At 42.7% G+C, this 18,029-nt stretch overlaps 1 protein-coding gene across 1 annotated transcript in view; it reads left to right on the top strand.

Moving 5' to 3' along the window:
- The window catches only part of LOC132830920 (integrin beta-3-like), a 94,875-nt gene that overhangs the window by 45,100 nt on the left and 31,746 nt on the right, over positions 1–18,029 (top strand). The window contains exons 5-9 of the mRNA XM_060848870.1: positions 1,466–1,628; positions 6,679–6,840; positions 8,817–8,912; positions 11,965–12,054; positions 12,672–12,806. Coding sequence (XP_060704853.1) covers positions 1,466–1,628; positions 6,679–6,840; positions 8,817–8,912; positions 11,965–12,054; positions 12,672–12,806 — 646 coding nt within the window. The remainder of the gene's footprint in view (positions 1–1,465; positions 1,629–6,678; positions 6,841–8,816; positions 8,913–11,964; positions 12,055–12,671; positions 12,807–18,029) is intronic.

Raw genomic sequence — 18,029 nt, 5'->3', positions numbered from 1 at the left:
CTAGGATTTTCTCTAGAATTTTCTGAGCCTTGGCAGTTAGTCTCTTGACTCATTAGCTCTACCCACAAGATCATGCAGCCAAGCACTGCATAAGGATCAGTAATCAGACAGGCTTAATAAGACATCATGTAATAGTCCAAAGTGAAGCCCATATTGCATTTGGCATGAGAAATCTGAATATTCAAATTGAAACAGAAATTGTCAGCCCTCCACCATAATAGGCCTCAGCACGGATGAGAACCATCATGAGAGGGACTTCACAAGAGATTAAAGAAACTGGGATCACTGTCCTTGGAACAGAGAAAGCAATTTGGAGATTTAACATGTAGAATACATTCAATCCATAATTATGACTATTTGATGAAGGAGCGAGTGAAGAACCTGATAGTTTGATTGAAAAGCAGTACACAGAGTTAAAATGATTGTCAGAAGAATCTGAGGAAATGAAGATTTTTTTCAACCAACAAGTTACTTTGGTCTGGAATGTACTTCCTTGAAAGGGTGGGAATTTCTGATTCAACTGTAACTTCCAAACAGGATTAGATGTAGATATTTCATTACAGGATGACAGGAAATGATTGGAGATATGGGACTAATTAGATGGCTCTTTCAGGGAGTCAGCCCAAATGCTGAATCGCCTCTTTTTTTAAAAATTCATTTGTGGGACTTCGGTGTCGCTGGCTGGCCAGCATTGATAGCACATCCCTATTTGCCCTTGAGAAGGTAGTGGTGAACTGCCTTCTTGAATTGCTGCAGTGCACTTGCTGTCAGTTGAACCACAATGCCATTAGGAAAGGAATTCCAGGATTTTGGCCCAACGACTGTGAAGGAATGGCGGTATATTTCCAAGTCAGGGTGGTGAGTGGCTTGGAGGGGAACCTGCAGGTGGTGGTGTTCCCAAGTACCTGCTGCGCTTGTCCTTCTAGGTGGAAGTCGTTATGGGTTTGGAAGATGCTGTCTAACGATCTTTGGTGAATTTCTGCAGTGCATCTTGTGGATAGTACACACTGCTGCTACTGAGCGCCAATGGGGGAGGGACTGAATGTTTGTAGATGTGGTACCAATCAAACAAGTTGCTTTGTTCTGGATGGTGTCAAGCTTCTTGAGTGTTGTTGGAGCTCACCCATCCAGGCTCGTGGGGAATATTTCATCACATTCCTGACTTGTGTCTTGTAGATGGTGGACAGGCTTTGTGATGTCAGAAGGTGAATTACTCGCCGCAGTATCTTTAGTCTCTGATCTGGTCTTGTATCCACTGTGTTTGTGTGGTGAGTCCAGTTGAGTTTCTGGTCAATGGTATCCCCAAGGATGTTGACAGTGGGGGATTCAGTGATTGTAACACTGTTGAATGTCAAGGGGCAGTGGTTAGAGTGTCTGTTATTGGTGACATTGTCTGGCATTTATGTAGTATGATTCTAAGCACAAGACTAATGTTCATTGACATTTTTATGATTTCATTTTTAAGACTTAGCACCTCGTGTAGACCTGTCTTTGGATTTATAAATGCACTCAAACTGACGGAAGAAGTGGAGAAGTTTAATGAGGAAGTAATTAAACAGCAGGTCTCTCGAAATCGCGACACACCAGAAGGGGGGATGGATGCCATACTCCAGGCTACAGTGTGCACGGTGAGTAAAGGTAGACCTTGCCCATCACCCACCAAAGCTTCAGCTAATGTGGGTCATCAGAAGGAAGCTCCTGCACCTCAAAGCACTCCCAGTCATACTTCTTCTCTCAGTCCCTGCATAAACCAGCCTCTATCCTAATCCGGATGCCACTTTTATGGCCAGGGCATCAACCAATTTACAAACTCCTCTCTGGCTTGGTACACTCAGCTTCCTAATGAAGATTATCACCATGTGGAGAAGAAAGAAATTAAAAAGCAAAAGCAGGCCATTACTCTAACCAGTTTGGGCTGTCATTTATCCATCACTGGCTCAAACGATATGTACCTCCTCTGCCTGAGTTTTCGCATTCCTGAATATCAGCAGTACCAGTGTAGACAATAAGTTTTGCCACTATATTAGCTATATGGACAACATGAGTCTCTCAGATTCCATTTCTCCTCTCCATCTCTGCGCAAGAGTTCCTCAGTGTAGTGTCCTAGGCCCAATCATCTTCAGATGCTTCATCAATGGCCTTTCCTCCATCATAAGGTCAGAACTGGAGTTGTTTGCCAATGATTGGACAATGTTCAGCACATTTGTGATTCCTTAGATACTGAAGCAGTTCACATTCAAATGCAAAACGATCTGGACAATATTCAGGCTTGGATTGATGAGTGGAAATTAACAATTGCACCACTCAAAGGCCAGGCAATAACCATCTCCAATAAGCAACAATCTAACCACCCCTTGACATTCAATGATGTTGCCATCACTGATTTTCCCATGATCAACATCCTGGGGGTTATGATTGACCACAAACTCAACTGGACTCACCACATAAACACAGTGATGATAAGAGCAGGTCAGAGGCTAGGAATACTGCAGGGAGTAACTTACCTGCTGACTCCTGAAAGACTGTCCACCATCTATAAGGCACAAGTCAGGAGTGTAATGGAATAGTTCCCATTTTCCTTGTTGAGTGGAGTTCCAACAGCACTCTGAAGGCTTGACACTATCCAGACAAAATAGTCCACTTGATTGGCACCACATCCACAAGCATCCGTCAATGCTCAGTATGTACAAGATGCACTGCAGAAATTCATCAAAAATCCTTAGACAGCACCTTCCAAACCAATGACCACTTCCATCCAGAAGGATAAATGCAAAGTGATTCATTTTGGAAAGTCCAATTTGAATACTGAATACAGGGTTAAAGACAGGATTCTTGGTAGTGTGGAGGAACAGCGGGATTTTGGGGTCCACATCCATAGATCTCTTAAAGTTGCCACCCAAGTTGATAGGGTTGTTAAGAAGGCAGATGGTGTTTTGGCTTTCATTAACAGGGGGATTGAGTTTAAGAGCTGCGAGGTTTTGTTGCAGCTCTATAAAACACTGATTAGACCACATATAGAATGCTGTGTTATCAGGTCGCCTCATTATAGGAAGGATGTAGATTCTTTCGAGAGGGTGCAGAGGAGATTTACCAGTATGCTGCCTGGATTGGAGGGCTTGTGTTATGAAGAGAGGTTGAGTGAGCTAGGGCTTTTTACACTGGAGAGAAGAAGGAAGAGAGGTGACTTGACATATATGTACAAGGTAATGAGAGGCATAGATAGAATAGATAGCCAGAGATTTTTCCCCAGGGCAGAAATGGCTGTCATGAGAGGTCATAATTTTAAGGTGATTGGAGGAAGGTGTGGGGGAGATGTCAGAGATAGGTTCTTTACATCAAGATTGGTGGGTGTGTGGAATGCACTGCCAGCAGTGGAGTGCCAGCCGTAGAGTCATAGACATGAAGCACATTTAATTGATTGCTGAACAAGCACACAGATGGTAGTAAATTGAGGACTGTGTTGGAATGGTTGATCTTAGATTACGATAAATGCTCGGCACAACATGGTGAGCAGAAGGGCCTGTACTCTGCTGTACTGTGTACTACTGAAAAGCTGTAAACATGGACTTCAGTAAGGCATTTGATTAGGTTCCCCATGGTAGGATGATTGAGAAGGTGAAATCGCATGTGGTCCAGGGTGTACTAGCTGAATGGATAGAGAACTGGCTGGGCAACAGGTCAGACAGTAGTAGTGAAAGGGAGTTTCTCAAAATGGAGACCTGTGACCAGTGGTGTTCCGTAGGGATCCATGCTGGGATCACTGTTGTTTGTGATATATATAAAAGATTTGGAGGAAGGTATCATTTGCCTGATTAGCAAGTTTGCAGATGACACCAAGATTCGTGGAGTAGCAGATAGTGAAGGGGACTGTCAGAGAACACAGCAGAATATAGATATATTAGAGAGATGGGCAGAGAAATGGCAGATCGAGTTCAATCCAGGCATATGTGAGGTGATGCATTTTGGAAGATCCAATTCAAGAGTGAACTATACAGTAAATGGAAAAGTCCTGGGAAAATGGATGTACAAAGAGATCTGGTTGTTCAGATCCATTGTTTCCTGAAGACGGCAACACAGGTCAATAGAGTGGTCAAGAAGGTATATGGCATGCTTTCCTTCTTAGGACGAGGTATTGAGTAGAAAAGTTGGCAGGTCATGTTACAGTTGTATAAGACTTTAGTTCGGCCATATTTGGAATACTGCATACAGTTCTGGTTGCTACATTACCAAAAGGATGCGGATGCTTTGGACAGGGTGCAGAAGAGATTCATCAGGATGGTATGGAGGGTGCTAGCTATGAAGAGAGGTTGAGTAGGATTATTTTCATTACAAAGATGGAGGTTGAGTGGGGACTTGACTGAGGTCTAAAAGATCATGAAAGGTATAGACTGGGTGGATAGCAAGAAGCTTTTCCCCAGAGTGGGAAACTCAATTACTGAGGGTCATGAGTCCAAAGTAAGGGAGAAACGTTTAGGGAAGATATACGTGGAAAGTTCTTTACACAGAGGGTGATGGGTGCATGCAATGCTTTGCCAGCAGAGGTGATAGACTCGGGCATGATAGCGTAATTTAAGATGTATCTAGACAGATACATGAATGGGCAGGGAGCAAAGGGATACAGACACTTAGAAAATATCGAGGAGAAAGTGAGGTCCGCAGATGCTGTAGTATCAGAGCTGAAAATGTGTTGCTGGAAAAGCGCAGCAGGTCAGGCAGCATCCAAGGAACAGGAAATTCGACGTTTCGGGCATAAGCCTTCCTGATGAAGGGCTTATGCCCGAAACGTCGAATTTCCTGTTCCTTGGATGCTGCCTGACCTGCTGCGCTTTTCCAGCAACACATTTTCAACTTAGAAAATATCGACAGGTTTAGATAAAGGATCTGGATTGGTGAAGGCTTGGAGGGCCGAAGGGCCTGTTCCACTGCTGTAAGGTTCTTTGTTCTATGTTGTATGTTCTAAAATCTGAGGAAGCTGATAAAGGAAATAGGAAAGATAAATTTAACAAAGGAGGTGGACTTTTTCCTAAAATGTAACACTTATTTTGCAGGAGGAGGACCAACAGATGTAATTACATGCAAGAGTTTATATCCCTCTCCATTTTTTCCATAGTAGAATACTAATTAACCCATTCTACCTGACATGGATGGATGGATACATTTTTAGAAATTTTAATCCATGTATGATGTTATTTTACTGCTACTGGGAGAAGTAATCTGTGGATAGAGAACTGGAGGATAAAAAATCACAAATTAAGGAGTTTGAGCAGAAGTGAACCAAGGGAACATTAAGAAGCTAGCAGCAATTGTTACAGGGAACACAGATGAACAGGGAGTTGGGGGAAGTGTGTTTTGTGTGCAATAAAGATGGGCACTTTGCCAAGAACCATCCCATTAAGAAATGTGAGAACTTATGGTTCTAACATGAAGGCATGCCAGGACAAGGATTTTAACAGACACAGAGTAATCTCCAGCCAGTTGCCAATGGAAATGGATAGTAACACAAGGCAGCTGTAGCATTCCACGGGAAAGGAAAACTACAATATTGAAAAAGAACAGCTCCTGTTGAAGGGTAAAACAAATTTTAGGACTGTTAATTTACTGCAGGAATTTTGTAGAAATTACACTTACAAAAGGCCCTTACAAAACCTTACCAAAGTGGGGTAGGCTAGCTCAGAGAAAGCTGAAAGGAGATAGCCTGTGAAAAAATCAAACAGACACTGGCCACCGCACCAGCACTAGGGCTCCCTGACCTGAGAAATCCCTTTCACCTCTTTTGTAGTGAAAGCAATGGCAATCAGTCTGCAGTAGTGTTACACAGACAAGTTCCAGCCTGTGGGACATTATTCAGCTAAAATGGATCTCATCATGATGAGATAACAGTCATGTGTTCGAGCCATTCAGTGTGCTACCTGTGCGCTAAGGATTCCTTCCCCTTGACACAGCTGCGGACGGTGATAAAACACTCTCCACACAGTATAGTCCAATTATTGGAAGCTGGCAAACTGAGAGGCGGCAAGCTAAATGGGAAGCCACACTGTTGTCAGGAGACAAGTACATGAAAGTGGTTAAAGATCAGAGAGAGAACCCAGCAAACTATGTGAATCAGGAAGGAGAAACACATGATTGTATCCCCTTCATGGAGCTGGAAGAGAAGAGACAGGGTTGAGTTAAGGAAGAGCCATCAGAGGGACCAGATGTGAAATTAATGTTTATAGGTGGAGTACAGAGGTATTATGATGGTGAGGCCTGGACAGGGTGGGCTGTGGTTAATTTGATAGAAAAAAGGATAGAAGGATGTCATTGTGCACAGGTAGTCAAACTAAAAGTATTAACTGCCGCCCTGCAATTAGGTAAGGACAAAGGATTAACATCTACACAGACAGTAGATATGCCTTCAATGTAGTCCATGACTGCATGATAGCATTGACAATATGAGGTTACACTGTTACCCTTAAATAATTGCTATTAATTATTTTTCAACCAGTAGCAATGTCACTAAGTGTGAGACATCCAAGTTCCATCAGAGATTCAATGGATGCAGTAATACTTTTTCTGTGATTTTTTGGAATGTTTGCCATATTTTGTTACGCGTGTGTGTGTGTCGGGGGGGGGTGGGGGGGGGGGGTTAGTTGCTGGGAGGCATGTGAACGCTTCTAATGAATCTTTTGTTTGCTTCAGGATGACATCGGTTGGCGTCAGGAGGCCACACACATGTTGGTCTTTGTTACTGATGCTGGCTCACATTTCGCACTGGACGGCAGGCTGGCTGGTATCACCCAGCCTAATGATGGGCATTGCCACATGAATCTGAACAATGAGTACAATGCCTCCACTATCCTGGTACGTTCAGAAAGCAATATAGTTCTAGTGGGGTGATGGCGCGGAATGTTTAAAGGCTGCTGGCTCCATCAACTTCCCACCATGCATTGCATTTCAGCTGTCTGAAGCACTGGTTGAAAATTCTAGATACATGCACTTGATTTCTGAAGGGCATTCATCCATTTTGAGATCTCCCAGTCTACTACTCTCTCCAGCCTATCCCACTCTCACAGCCACCAGTCTCCCAATAGCACTGGTCTACAGTCATCAAGTATTCACTTTCTCAATCTACATCTGCTATTGAGACCCTCCCAACTCTATCAGATAGCCAAACATTGTCCAGTTCATTCTGCAGGGTGTTAGCTGTCCTTTCCACCAACTGTCATGAAATTGTAATAAAAGTTTCATGACACAACACAATCGTCAGGCAAGACTCAGGAGGATGTTTTACTCTGAATCAGAAGGCTGTGGTTAAAACAAATGCCGGTACAATGTTGAGGGAGTGCTGCATTCTTGTAGCTAATGCCTCTTAAACACAATGTTAAACTGAGGCCCCAGCTAGACATAAGAACAAGGAGTAAACTATCTGGCCCATTGAGCTGCTCTGCCATTCGATAAGATTATGGCTGATCTTTTCATGGACTCAGCTCTACCTACCTGCCCGTTTACCATAACACTTAATTCCTTTACTGTTCAAAAGTCTGTATTTGCCTTAAAAACATTCAGCGAAGTAGCCTCAACTGCTACTCAACTGCAGGGAATTTCACAGGCTCATAACCTTTTGGGCGAAGAAGTTCCTCCCCAACTCAGTCTTAAATCTGCTTTCCCTTATTTTTGAAGCTCTGCCCTCTAGTTCTAGCTTCACCCACCAGTGGTAACAACCTCCCTGCTTCTATCTTATCTATTCCCTTCATAATTTTGTATGGCACTGTTTTGAAGAGTTTGCTGGTGTCCAAACATTGAAAAAGAAACAAATTTCACCCTGTTTATTTAACGGTCACAAATCATACAATCAGGTAACAATTTTCTCACTTCCCAGTCAGAGTGGCATGCCATAAGTTATGAGGATGGACTGCCCAGAATTAATGACATGAGTGTGAGGGGAGAAATGGGATCATGGTGAATAGCATCTCACTGATAAACTGTGACAATCAGCTTTCCAATCTCTTAAGATCCTACTGTGAGATATGTTACAACACAGCGGTGAATCCCTCTGTTAAATAAAGCAAACACCCAGAAAAGCTCAAATTCCACTATTTAAAGAAAAGATATCAATTTATTCCTTAACTCTAAAAGTGACCATTGAACAACAACTATTTACAACTCTAAGCCTCCTTTCTCTTAACTGCTTGTTATCTGCCTCCGACTCTATAACAATATACTGTTTCAATAGCCACCTATATTAAAATTCCAACAACTTAATTTCAAAACCAGACAGCGGCTGTCATCTTCGGTGTCTTCCTTCTTTTGGCTGAAGATTTCCCTGGGTTGTCTTCTGGCTTTTACTGGAAAGATATTTCATATGAAAAAGGTACCTTTGATAGAGAGTATTTTGAATGGCAGTCTCTCTCTAAATGGCAGGTATTCTCACTGGCTAACTTTCAAAGTGTCTGCTTCTTTATACCCCTAACATCAGATCATCTCATTGGTTCAAATGTTGACAAAACAGTAAATTCAAAATCGATTGAGTTTTAGTATCCTGAGGCAGAATTTAAACTGATTAGTTAAATTAAAATGGTTGTAAACAAAGCACCAAAACACAGGCATTTGTTTTCCAGCCAAATATTACATATTTTCAATTTTCCAGTGCAGTCTGAGGCTGCTAGTCAGTCACATGACAGGTGCCTGCAAGCTTTCACTGCAAAACAACTTTCTCTCTCTCTTAAAGGTACAGTACGCTCCTGCAACAGATATTAAAACTGAGCCAGGGCTTAAGAGAGGGGTTTTACTTTAAGTATCTGCAAACAAAACTCATCTTCATATGTTTCATGTTTCAGGATTACCCATCACTTGCTATGCTGGCTGAAAAACTCACGGAGAATAACATCTTTCTGATCTTTGCAGTCACTGGTACGGTCACTGAGATATACAGGGTAAGCTTTAGAAAAGTGTAAGATCCTCATGAAAAGAAAAAGTGACACCCCAAAGGCCGATGCAGCTTCCAAATGACATTGTCAGTTCTGCTCATGGGTTCACAGCGTCCTTTTCTGTCCCAGAGGATAGACAGGGAAACCTGAACTGGAGGTCGCTCCTGCACTGAATTCTAAATCTCAACTGATCATCTCATCTAAACACAAACCCTGTTTAGTCTCTTTCTGTTGGTTTATCCTGTGCTCATTTTCATTCTCTCAAAGAATGTAATCATTGTTGGCTAGTTATGTTCTCTATAACTCTATTGTTCTGTGTAGATCTGTGTGTAACACAGACATGCAAGAAATCAATCCAGGGAATGACGCTTCAGAGCTGGGAATGTCACTTGTTTGGCCACTATTGATTACCCAGAGCTAATTGCCATTGAGGATGTGGTACAGAGCCCCATCCTGAACTACCACAGTCAGTGTGTGGGTACACCCACGGTGTTGTTAGAAAGGCAGTTGCAAGATTTTGAGAGAGTGACAGTGAATGATGATATACTTCCAGGCCAGGATGGTATACAGCTTGGGGAGGAGCTTGCAGATAGGAGTATTCCCACGTATTGTATAAGGCACTAGGTACCTGAAAGAATTAACTGACATCACAAGATAATCTTCATCCATCTAAAGGAACTTACCTGGGCGGGCTTAACTAGAGTTGCACAGATTTCTCCATGTGTTCATCAGAGAGTATAGTTAGCAGATTGTCCAGTATATGTTAACAGCGTACTCTTACATTGACTCTGATGTCTTTGGCAGACAATCATGTATCTTAGATGTAGTGTAACTAGCTAGTATGTATGTTGTAATAAGCCCAGAAACCCAGAAATAAGAATGAGCTTGTCTTGGTTGAAATAATTTGTTACCAGCTTTACCCACTTAGTATAAGGAGCTTCAGTAGAAAGATTGGTGGCATCCAATCTACCATGATTAAAAGACCAAGTAATTACTTTTTAGATTGGGCAGCACGGTGGCTCAGTGGTTAGCACAGCTACCTCACAGCGCCAGGGACCTGGGTTCGATTCCAGCCTCAGGTGACTGTCTGCGTGGAATTTGCACATTCTCCCCGTGTCTGCGTGGCTTTCCTCCAGGTGCTCTGATTTCCTCCTACAGTCCAAAGATGTGCAGGTCAGGTGAATTGGCCATGCTAAATTGCCTCAGGGGTTAATGTGGGGAATGGGTCTGGGTGGGTTCCTCTTCAGAGGGTTGGTGTGGACTTGTTGGGCCGAAGGTCCTGTTTCCATACTGTAGGGAATCTAATCTAATCTATTATTTTCCACTTCATTCATGCTCCTTCACAATCTATTATTCACAGCCGAGAATTATCCGCCCATTCCTTGGGCTACCCCCTGTACCAGTCCACTGCCTAGGGTCTCCCATGAACCAGTCCACTCCTTGCACCCCCTCCCCCACGTACTAGCCCATCCCCTGGGGTCTCTCATACCAACTCACTTGCTGCACCCCCCTCCTTCATGTACTAGCCTATTCCCTGAAGTCTCTCATACCAATTCACTTGCTGCACCCCCCTCCCCCACCTACTAGCCCACTCCTTGGGGTCTTCCAACATACCAGCCAACTCCCGGGTCTCCCTTTCCCCAGCCTATTCTCTGATCTCTCCCAAAGTACCAGCCCACTCCGTAGGGTCTCCCATGCACCAGCCCACTCCCTTGCTTCCCGTTTATTTTTTGACTAAAAGTTATTGAATGAGCAATTTGCATCTGCCTTCACATTACGAATGAGTATCACAGTGCTGTCTGTGAAATTGGAGATATTTGACTTAATAAAAATAGATAGTAAAGGGAAGTGAAAAAGGTCATAATCGCAGCAAATTAACATAATGCCTAGCCAAAATGGGATGAGGAATGGGGATTAATAAGGAAGTCAGTACAAAGAGCACAGCTGAGACACTAAATGGACACTCTACATCTCTCTATGACAGTATCTTTTTTGTTGGTAATGTCATAGTGGAAGAGAAGATAGTTGAAGCATTGGGTGACAGGTATCGAAACAATACAATAAAACAAAGAACTATAGATTCCAGATATCTAAAATAAAAACAGAAATTGCTGGAGAAACTCTGTAGGTCTGGCAGTATCTGTGATAAGAGATAACGTTTCAGGTCTGGTGGCTCTTCATCAGGTGAAGAGTCACTTGACTTGAAACATTGCTCTGCTTTCTTCCTACTGAGGCTGCCAGAACTGCTGAGTTTCTGCAGCAATTTCTGTTTCTGTAATAAAAACAATGTTAGTTATTGACCAACACCCCTGGGAAGCACCTTCTAACTCTACAACAGCAGAAACATCCCCATTTGCAAATTTCTGTCCAAGCCACTCACCATCTTGGTTGGAAATATCATCAGTGTCAAAATCTCTCAAAATCTCTCCATAACAGCACTGTGGGTTGACCCACTGTACATGGAACTATAGCATACCAAGAAGGCAACTCACTACCACCTTCTCAATTCTCCTCAAAAACAGTCATGATGCCAGAGGACCAGAGAATTGTGAATATTGTACCCTTCATTAAAAGAAGGTATGGGGATAAGCCCAGTTAGGACAAGCAGTCAATTTAGGGATAACAAAAGTATTAGGCATACAATGAACTTTGACAAATATGCATTAATTAAGTAAAAGCGGTATAGATTTGTTGCCTCTTCAGTTGAACTTCATTTCTGGGCTTCTGTCTGTCAGTTTCCACAAAACGAGGAGGCTGATACATACAGCAATGGTAACAAATTGTTAAAGCCATACTTCAACTTCAGTCACAAACAATTTCTGGGAAAAATCCTTACTTTCAGAAGTGCGTGATGTTCACATTAGTGCCTGTACAAAGTCACTGACAACAAGCTGGAATTAGGGAATGGATCAATACAAGGGATGAGCTTGAAATGGAGTAACAGGTTGGGTTGACAGTGAAATCAATTGATAACAGACTTGATTGTCAATGTGAGGGGATATTTTGAAGCTTTCAGATGAATGAAGCTTTATGTTGTGTAATCTTGCTTACTCCACAGAGTTATACTAAAATGCTTCCTGGTTCTACAGTTGGGACTATTTCCAGGGACTCCAGCAATGTCCTAGAAATCATCATTGATGCCTATCAGGTAAGGTTGAACACAGCTTGCAGAGGTAATTGTTAGAATCAACATTGTCATTTACCTGAGGAGCAATGATTCAGGCTCCTGCAAATGCTCCTGCTCCTTCTCCCAAGGAGCTCCATCCCAAATGACATGAATTCTGGATTATTAAAGGAGGTCGGAGCTGAAAATGTGTTGCTGGTTAAAGCACAGCAGGTTAGGCAGCATCCAAGGATGCTGCCTAACCTGCTGTGCTTTAACCAGCAACACATTTTCAGCTCTGATCTCCAGCATCTGCAGACCTCACTTTTTACTTTATTAAAGGAGGTCGGGAAGGAGATACCTGGTAGAATTCTCCAATACTGTTTGGAAATGCCACCAAGGAATGCAGGCTGAGGGATGTCTCATCCATGTTCAAAAGAGGAAAGAGAGATAAACCAGTGGAAAATAGAACAAGCTCATATATAACTGGAAATTATAAATTAAAGATCCACAGGTCAGGAACTGAGAGGTGAGGGAAACCGTTGATAAAGGAATATTAGTCCAAGGAACTGCAGATCAGACATTGATAGGCCCAGGACAGCAGAACAAGCAAGAACAAAACTAGGCTTTAAGCTAATGTCCGTGCTCTTCCTTATCTTCAGAGAATCCGCTCCATTGTAGAAATGGAAGTTTTGGATCTGCCAAAGGAACTGTCAGTAACCTTCGATGCTCACTGTGGGGATAATGGATTTTTCCCAGGACAGCGAGTCTGCTCCGGGCTGAAGATTGGAGACACAGTAAGTAGAGCAAAAGGCAGCCCACTGAGCAGAGCTAAACACCAGCCTGTAGCATGGTAACAAGCACTTAGTCAATGCCCATCGCAACACAGCAAAGCTAGTTTTGGATCAGAAATATTGTATTGTCGGCACTGCAACACTCAGAATCCCAAAGCAACATTCTGAGATTTGTTCTGTGGGGTTCTAGTTCTTGTGCAATCACTGCAGACCTTTGTAACTGTGCTCTTTGAGGTGAGCTTTGACTCCAATTTTCAGTGCCAGGTTAGGACCACTGAGACCATACATTTCCTGATCCTGCAAACCCAACCCTGGAAAGGCTTTTCCAGAAAGCTGGATGTTTATTTCACAGTGTTGGAGCATCCTAGGAGATGGACAGTGTGAATGTGAGAAGGTGCCACTGGCTATGGATGAACCTGGCCACAAGGCATGCCTCCCTGCTGGCACTAAACTGCAGCACAATGGAAAAAAAAAGAGTGAAATCCAAAGCATTGCTCCACCCCTTGACCTCTACATCCTCACCTCCCCCACACACAATGCCCACATCCCATCTGTGCTGACCTGTGTCAATTCAGTCAACCCATGTTCCTCTACCCATCCCCAATAGCATCTCTACCTCTAATGCCCCTTTCCCCATGCACATGACATCTCATTACTCTCATGCTAACCTACGCTATAGTACTCGCCATCCCAGCCCTTTGTAGCCCCAATGCCAAATTAGTGCCAACTCATACCACCACACAGCCCTACCCACTATATTTTCCTGCCCTTTACATTGTAACTCATCACCTCAAGTGAAGCTCAGGAGCCACGTTGACAAAATATAATGTTAGGAGAAAGTGAGGACTGCAGATGCTGGTGATGCGAATTGAAAAGTGTGGCATTGGAAAACCACAGCTGGTCAGGCAGCATCCAAGGAACAGGAGAGTTGACAGTTCGGGTATAAACTCTTCATTAGGAATTCCTGAGTGGCAGAAGCTTTGCTATAGACAGTGCAGTTTCAACAATTTTTGTGTTTCGTCAAAATGGACAACATCTGCTGAATAATCCTGAATGTGTGAAAACTTTGCTGTCAATCAATTCAGGATTGTCAGTCAGGCTCATAGCATGACACACTTGTACGCAGTGTTCCTTTGGCCTTCTACGTACAGATCAGCAAGTTGATGAGGATTGCAGCAGTGAATTTGGTTCTGGTTTTCACATTGAATAAAGTAAAAATCAGTGTGTCAGCTATTAAGTCATCCTATTCCGATTCCTCAATACTGAACACTCCTTCGTATCCTATCTCACCCTGTTGTGGACCAGACAAAACTCCTTGAAAATATTTTAAGAAGGTAGTCTAGACACTAACTTTCTTCTTACTTTAAAGGCACCTGCAAAATGCTGTGTTCCAGAAGCAATTTGACGGGTCAAACTACTCAATGTTAAGCAAAACACAATTTACTCAAACACTATAGTTAAAATATAACAAAAGAAAGAGGAACTTGGAATTACTTAACTCTGTTAGCAATCTTAACAGATTAATAGATATAGTAACTATTACTAATTAAATGTTACAGTATGGTAACATTCCATAAACAGGCCCCAAGACAAAATTTGAAATTCAGAAATCAGATTTTCCCACATGCAACGCCTGCAGTAGGAAGAGAAACCCCATTCCTTTCTCCATTTTGCTCTCATCAAGAATTTATAGAATCCCTACAGTGTGGAAACAGGACCTTCGGCCCAACAAATCCACACTTATACGCCGAAGAGTAACCCACCCAAATCCATTCCCCTGACCTTATATTTATCCCTGACTAATGCAGTAACTGAGAGAAGAGAAGAATATCTTCTACTTCTGCTTCTTCAAAACTCCAGCAACTTCTGTACAATTTCAAAGCTTAAAAAAAGCTAGAAATCCTGGTTTTCAAGAACTGGCCACACCCAGTCATGCTGTTTTTACTGTTCCAACTTTTTTAAAAAAATCCCAACCCCTCACATGCTGTTTATGTTACCTTAGACTGCTCGATACCTCTCATTCAATCTCTCAAAAGAAACCAGACAAAATACACTTCTTGAAGTCACAGCATCATCACAGTTCCCCTACTGTCTTTTTCTCCTTCTCCCACCTCAACCCAATCTCCTGCTTTCCCATCATTCCTGACCTCCTCACCTCCTCCTCATTCCTGTCTCTCCTTGAAGTTTTCCCCTCCCGCCTCCTTCTCTTCTCTTTCTCCCATCTCTCTCACCTCACCTCACCTATCATCGTGTTCTCTGCTCAGTCCGAGAGGTGACATTATTAGAAGCTCCTCAAAGAATGAAAGATTTTGACAGGGTTGTTAAGAAGGCATGCAGTGTTTTAGCTTTTATTAATAGAGGGATCGAGTTCCAGAACCATGAGGTTATGCTACAGCTGTCCAAAACTCTGGTACGGCCACACTTGGAGTATTGTGTACAGTTGTGGTCACCACATTATAAGAAGAATGTGGAAGCTTTGGAAAGGGGGCAGAGGAGATTTACTAGGATGTTGCCTGGTATAGACGGAAGATCTTATGAGGAAAGGCTGAGGGACTTGAGGTTGTTTTCGTTAGAGAGAAGAAAGTTGAGAGGTGACTTAATAGAGACATATAAATAATCAGAGGGTTAAATAGGGTGGACAGGGAGAGCCTTTTTCCAAGAATGGTGACGGCGAGCATGAGGGGGCATAGCTTTAAATTGAGGGGTGATAGCTATAGGACAGATGTCAAAGGTAGTTTCTTTACTCAGAGAGTAGTAAGGGCCTGCACTACGCTGTAATGTTCTATGTTCTATGTTTTGATAGGTAGAAGCAGCAGAGATATTCCCACTTGTTTGGAAGTTTAAGCCTAGAGGACATCAATATACAATAATCCAATAAGAAATTCAGTAGAAGCATTGTCACCTAGCGAGTAGTGAGAATGCAGAACTTGCTATAGTATAGTACAGTTGAAGTTATTGTATTAATGGAAAACTAGATAATTACATGCCAACAGGGTGAAAAATGGTAAGGGAGAGGAGACTGGTGCGGTTCTTGAGTGTTAACAAAACCAAGGGTTCAATTCTTGTTCCATCTAAGATTACCCTGAAATACTTCCTTCTCAACATCTCCCTTCGCCTGAGGTGTGGTGACCCTTGGGTTAAACTGCCACATATCATCTCTCTCTAATGAGACAGCATCTAATGGTACTCCAAGATGATGGTTTAAAGAGCTAGTACTATAACCTGGATACAACAGTCAGAATTCAGTTCGAACATAGACCATCACAGCGCAGTACAGGCCCTTTGGCCCTTGAAATTATGCTGACCTGTGATACCAATCTGAAGCCCATCTAACCAATACCATTCCATTATCATCTATATGTTTATCCAATGATAGAACATAATTAAATAGTTTTACATCATCATGTTAAAGAGAGAAAGATTTTACCCCATCCACATCACCCTTGTGGCACATGTCCCTGTGTGAGCATTTCAGACTGCACATTGCCAAAGGTGTAAATGAGAAATGTCTTGTGACATAAATTCCTTGTCAGTGTCTAATCTACCTTATATTTTAACCCATTTGCGACAGTTCATAAGAACAGCTAGGGACCAACTTACTGCTGAACATCAGGGCCCACATGGTTTTGAGCACCGAAGCCTGTTGTGGATATTACTGATTGACCTCAGCAATAGATGCCATGGAAACCACAGTCACCATGTGTCTAAGGAGCTGGTTCTGAAGAAGCTCTTCCCTCAATCTTACCTTATGTGCAGCATCAATTACTACATCACATTCCTTCAATAATAATTGCAATTAAGTTTTAAATTCCTTTTATGTAATAAAGAATTAGTCAGATTGTAATTACAGAACTTCCCAAACTGCAAAGGCGAGTCTAATTAAAAAGTATCCCAGGGCCTAAGCCGAAGTGATTAATTAAAATTGATTAAAAGGCAACAGGAAGTTCTGACGTTTTTTAATTCCTTCAAGATTAACAAAATATCTTAACACTTCATGTTCCAAATTCTTTTTGAACCTAATGGACTAATGACTGGTACTCCAAACAAAGCACTGGGCTCAACATGTCCATGTCAGTATTTAAGCTAAATGCAAGCTTCCTTGAAACTATCAGTATCCTATTCCTTTTCTCCATTTTGCTCTCATCAAGAATTTATAGAATCCCTACAGTGTGGAAACAGGACCTTCGGCCCAACAAATCCACACTTATACGCCGAAGAGTAACCCACCCAAATCCATTCCCCTGACCTTATATTTATCCCTGACTAATGCACCTAACCTACACATCCCTGAACACTATATGGGCAATTTAGCACGGTCAATTCACTTAACCTGCACACCTCTAGACTGCGGGACAAAACCGGAGCACCCAGAGGAAACCCGCACAGACATAGGGAGGATGTGCTAACTCCACACAATCACCCGAAGCTGGAATAGAGCCCGGGTCCCTGGCTTTGTGAGGCAGCAGTGCTAACTACTGTACCACCGTGCCACTCCTAAAGGAATCCCCTTAAAGGAATCAAGAACTATTTTTATACTGGAGATGGTAGACATGAGTGAAAGAATGGTCAGGTAGGATTTCAGAAATCTTCTGAAGAAGATGGTACATGAAGATGGATAGGGAAGGAATATCAGAGATTGTTGTTGTTGTTGTTGGCATGGACCATGCCATGCCTGTAATGCAATGCCATGCCTACCAGCTGCAAACCCAGTGATAGACCCAACTGTGTGTGCTGAGAAAGACCCTTTGGATGTTCTGCCAGTTGGGCAGCAGTATACCATTGTCTGGAATTAGGTCCCAAGAGGTGAAAATCTCTCCTGATAGCAGCTTCTAACCAATCAGATTCTGGTAATACCTGTGCTTGGCAGGAGGCTGAGAGAGAAAACCCAGATTTCAAGGATCCAGGAGAAAGGGAAGTGGTTTTTGTGGAGGTTGGATTTGCAGGGGTAGGGATCATGAGGAGAGGGTGCAAGGGATTTGGAAGCAAGTGCAGGAGTTGGCTATCAGTCTTGACATCAACGTTCTTGATCAGGCACCAGGTCCCTTTGATCAAGGACCAGATGGACTCTATCCTTGTTGTGGAAGGGAAGGGAATCAATTGCACCTCGCTCTTCTAAGAATACAAGGAACTGTGTACTAGCACTAGAGACCAGTGCAGAGGGATGGTGACATGGCTAGGAGTTTTATTGCTTTCCACTCCAATGACATTCCCCTCACTGCGTTAATG

This window comes from Hemiscyllium ocellatum, chromosome 32, assembly GCF_020745735.1.
Source record: "Hemiscyllium ocellatum isolate sHemOce1 chromosome 32, sHemOce1.pat.X.cur, whole genome shotgun sequence".
Taxonomy (NCBI): Eukaryota; Metazoa; Chordata; class Chondrichthyes; order Orectolobiformes; family Hemiscylliidae; genus Hemiscyllium; species Hemiscyllium ocellatum.
The sequence above is the reverse complement of the archived record's forward strand: the minus strand, read 5'-3'. Positions and strand labels throughout refer to the sequence as shown.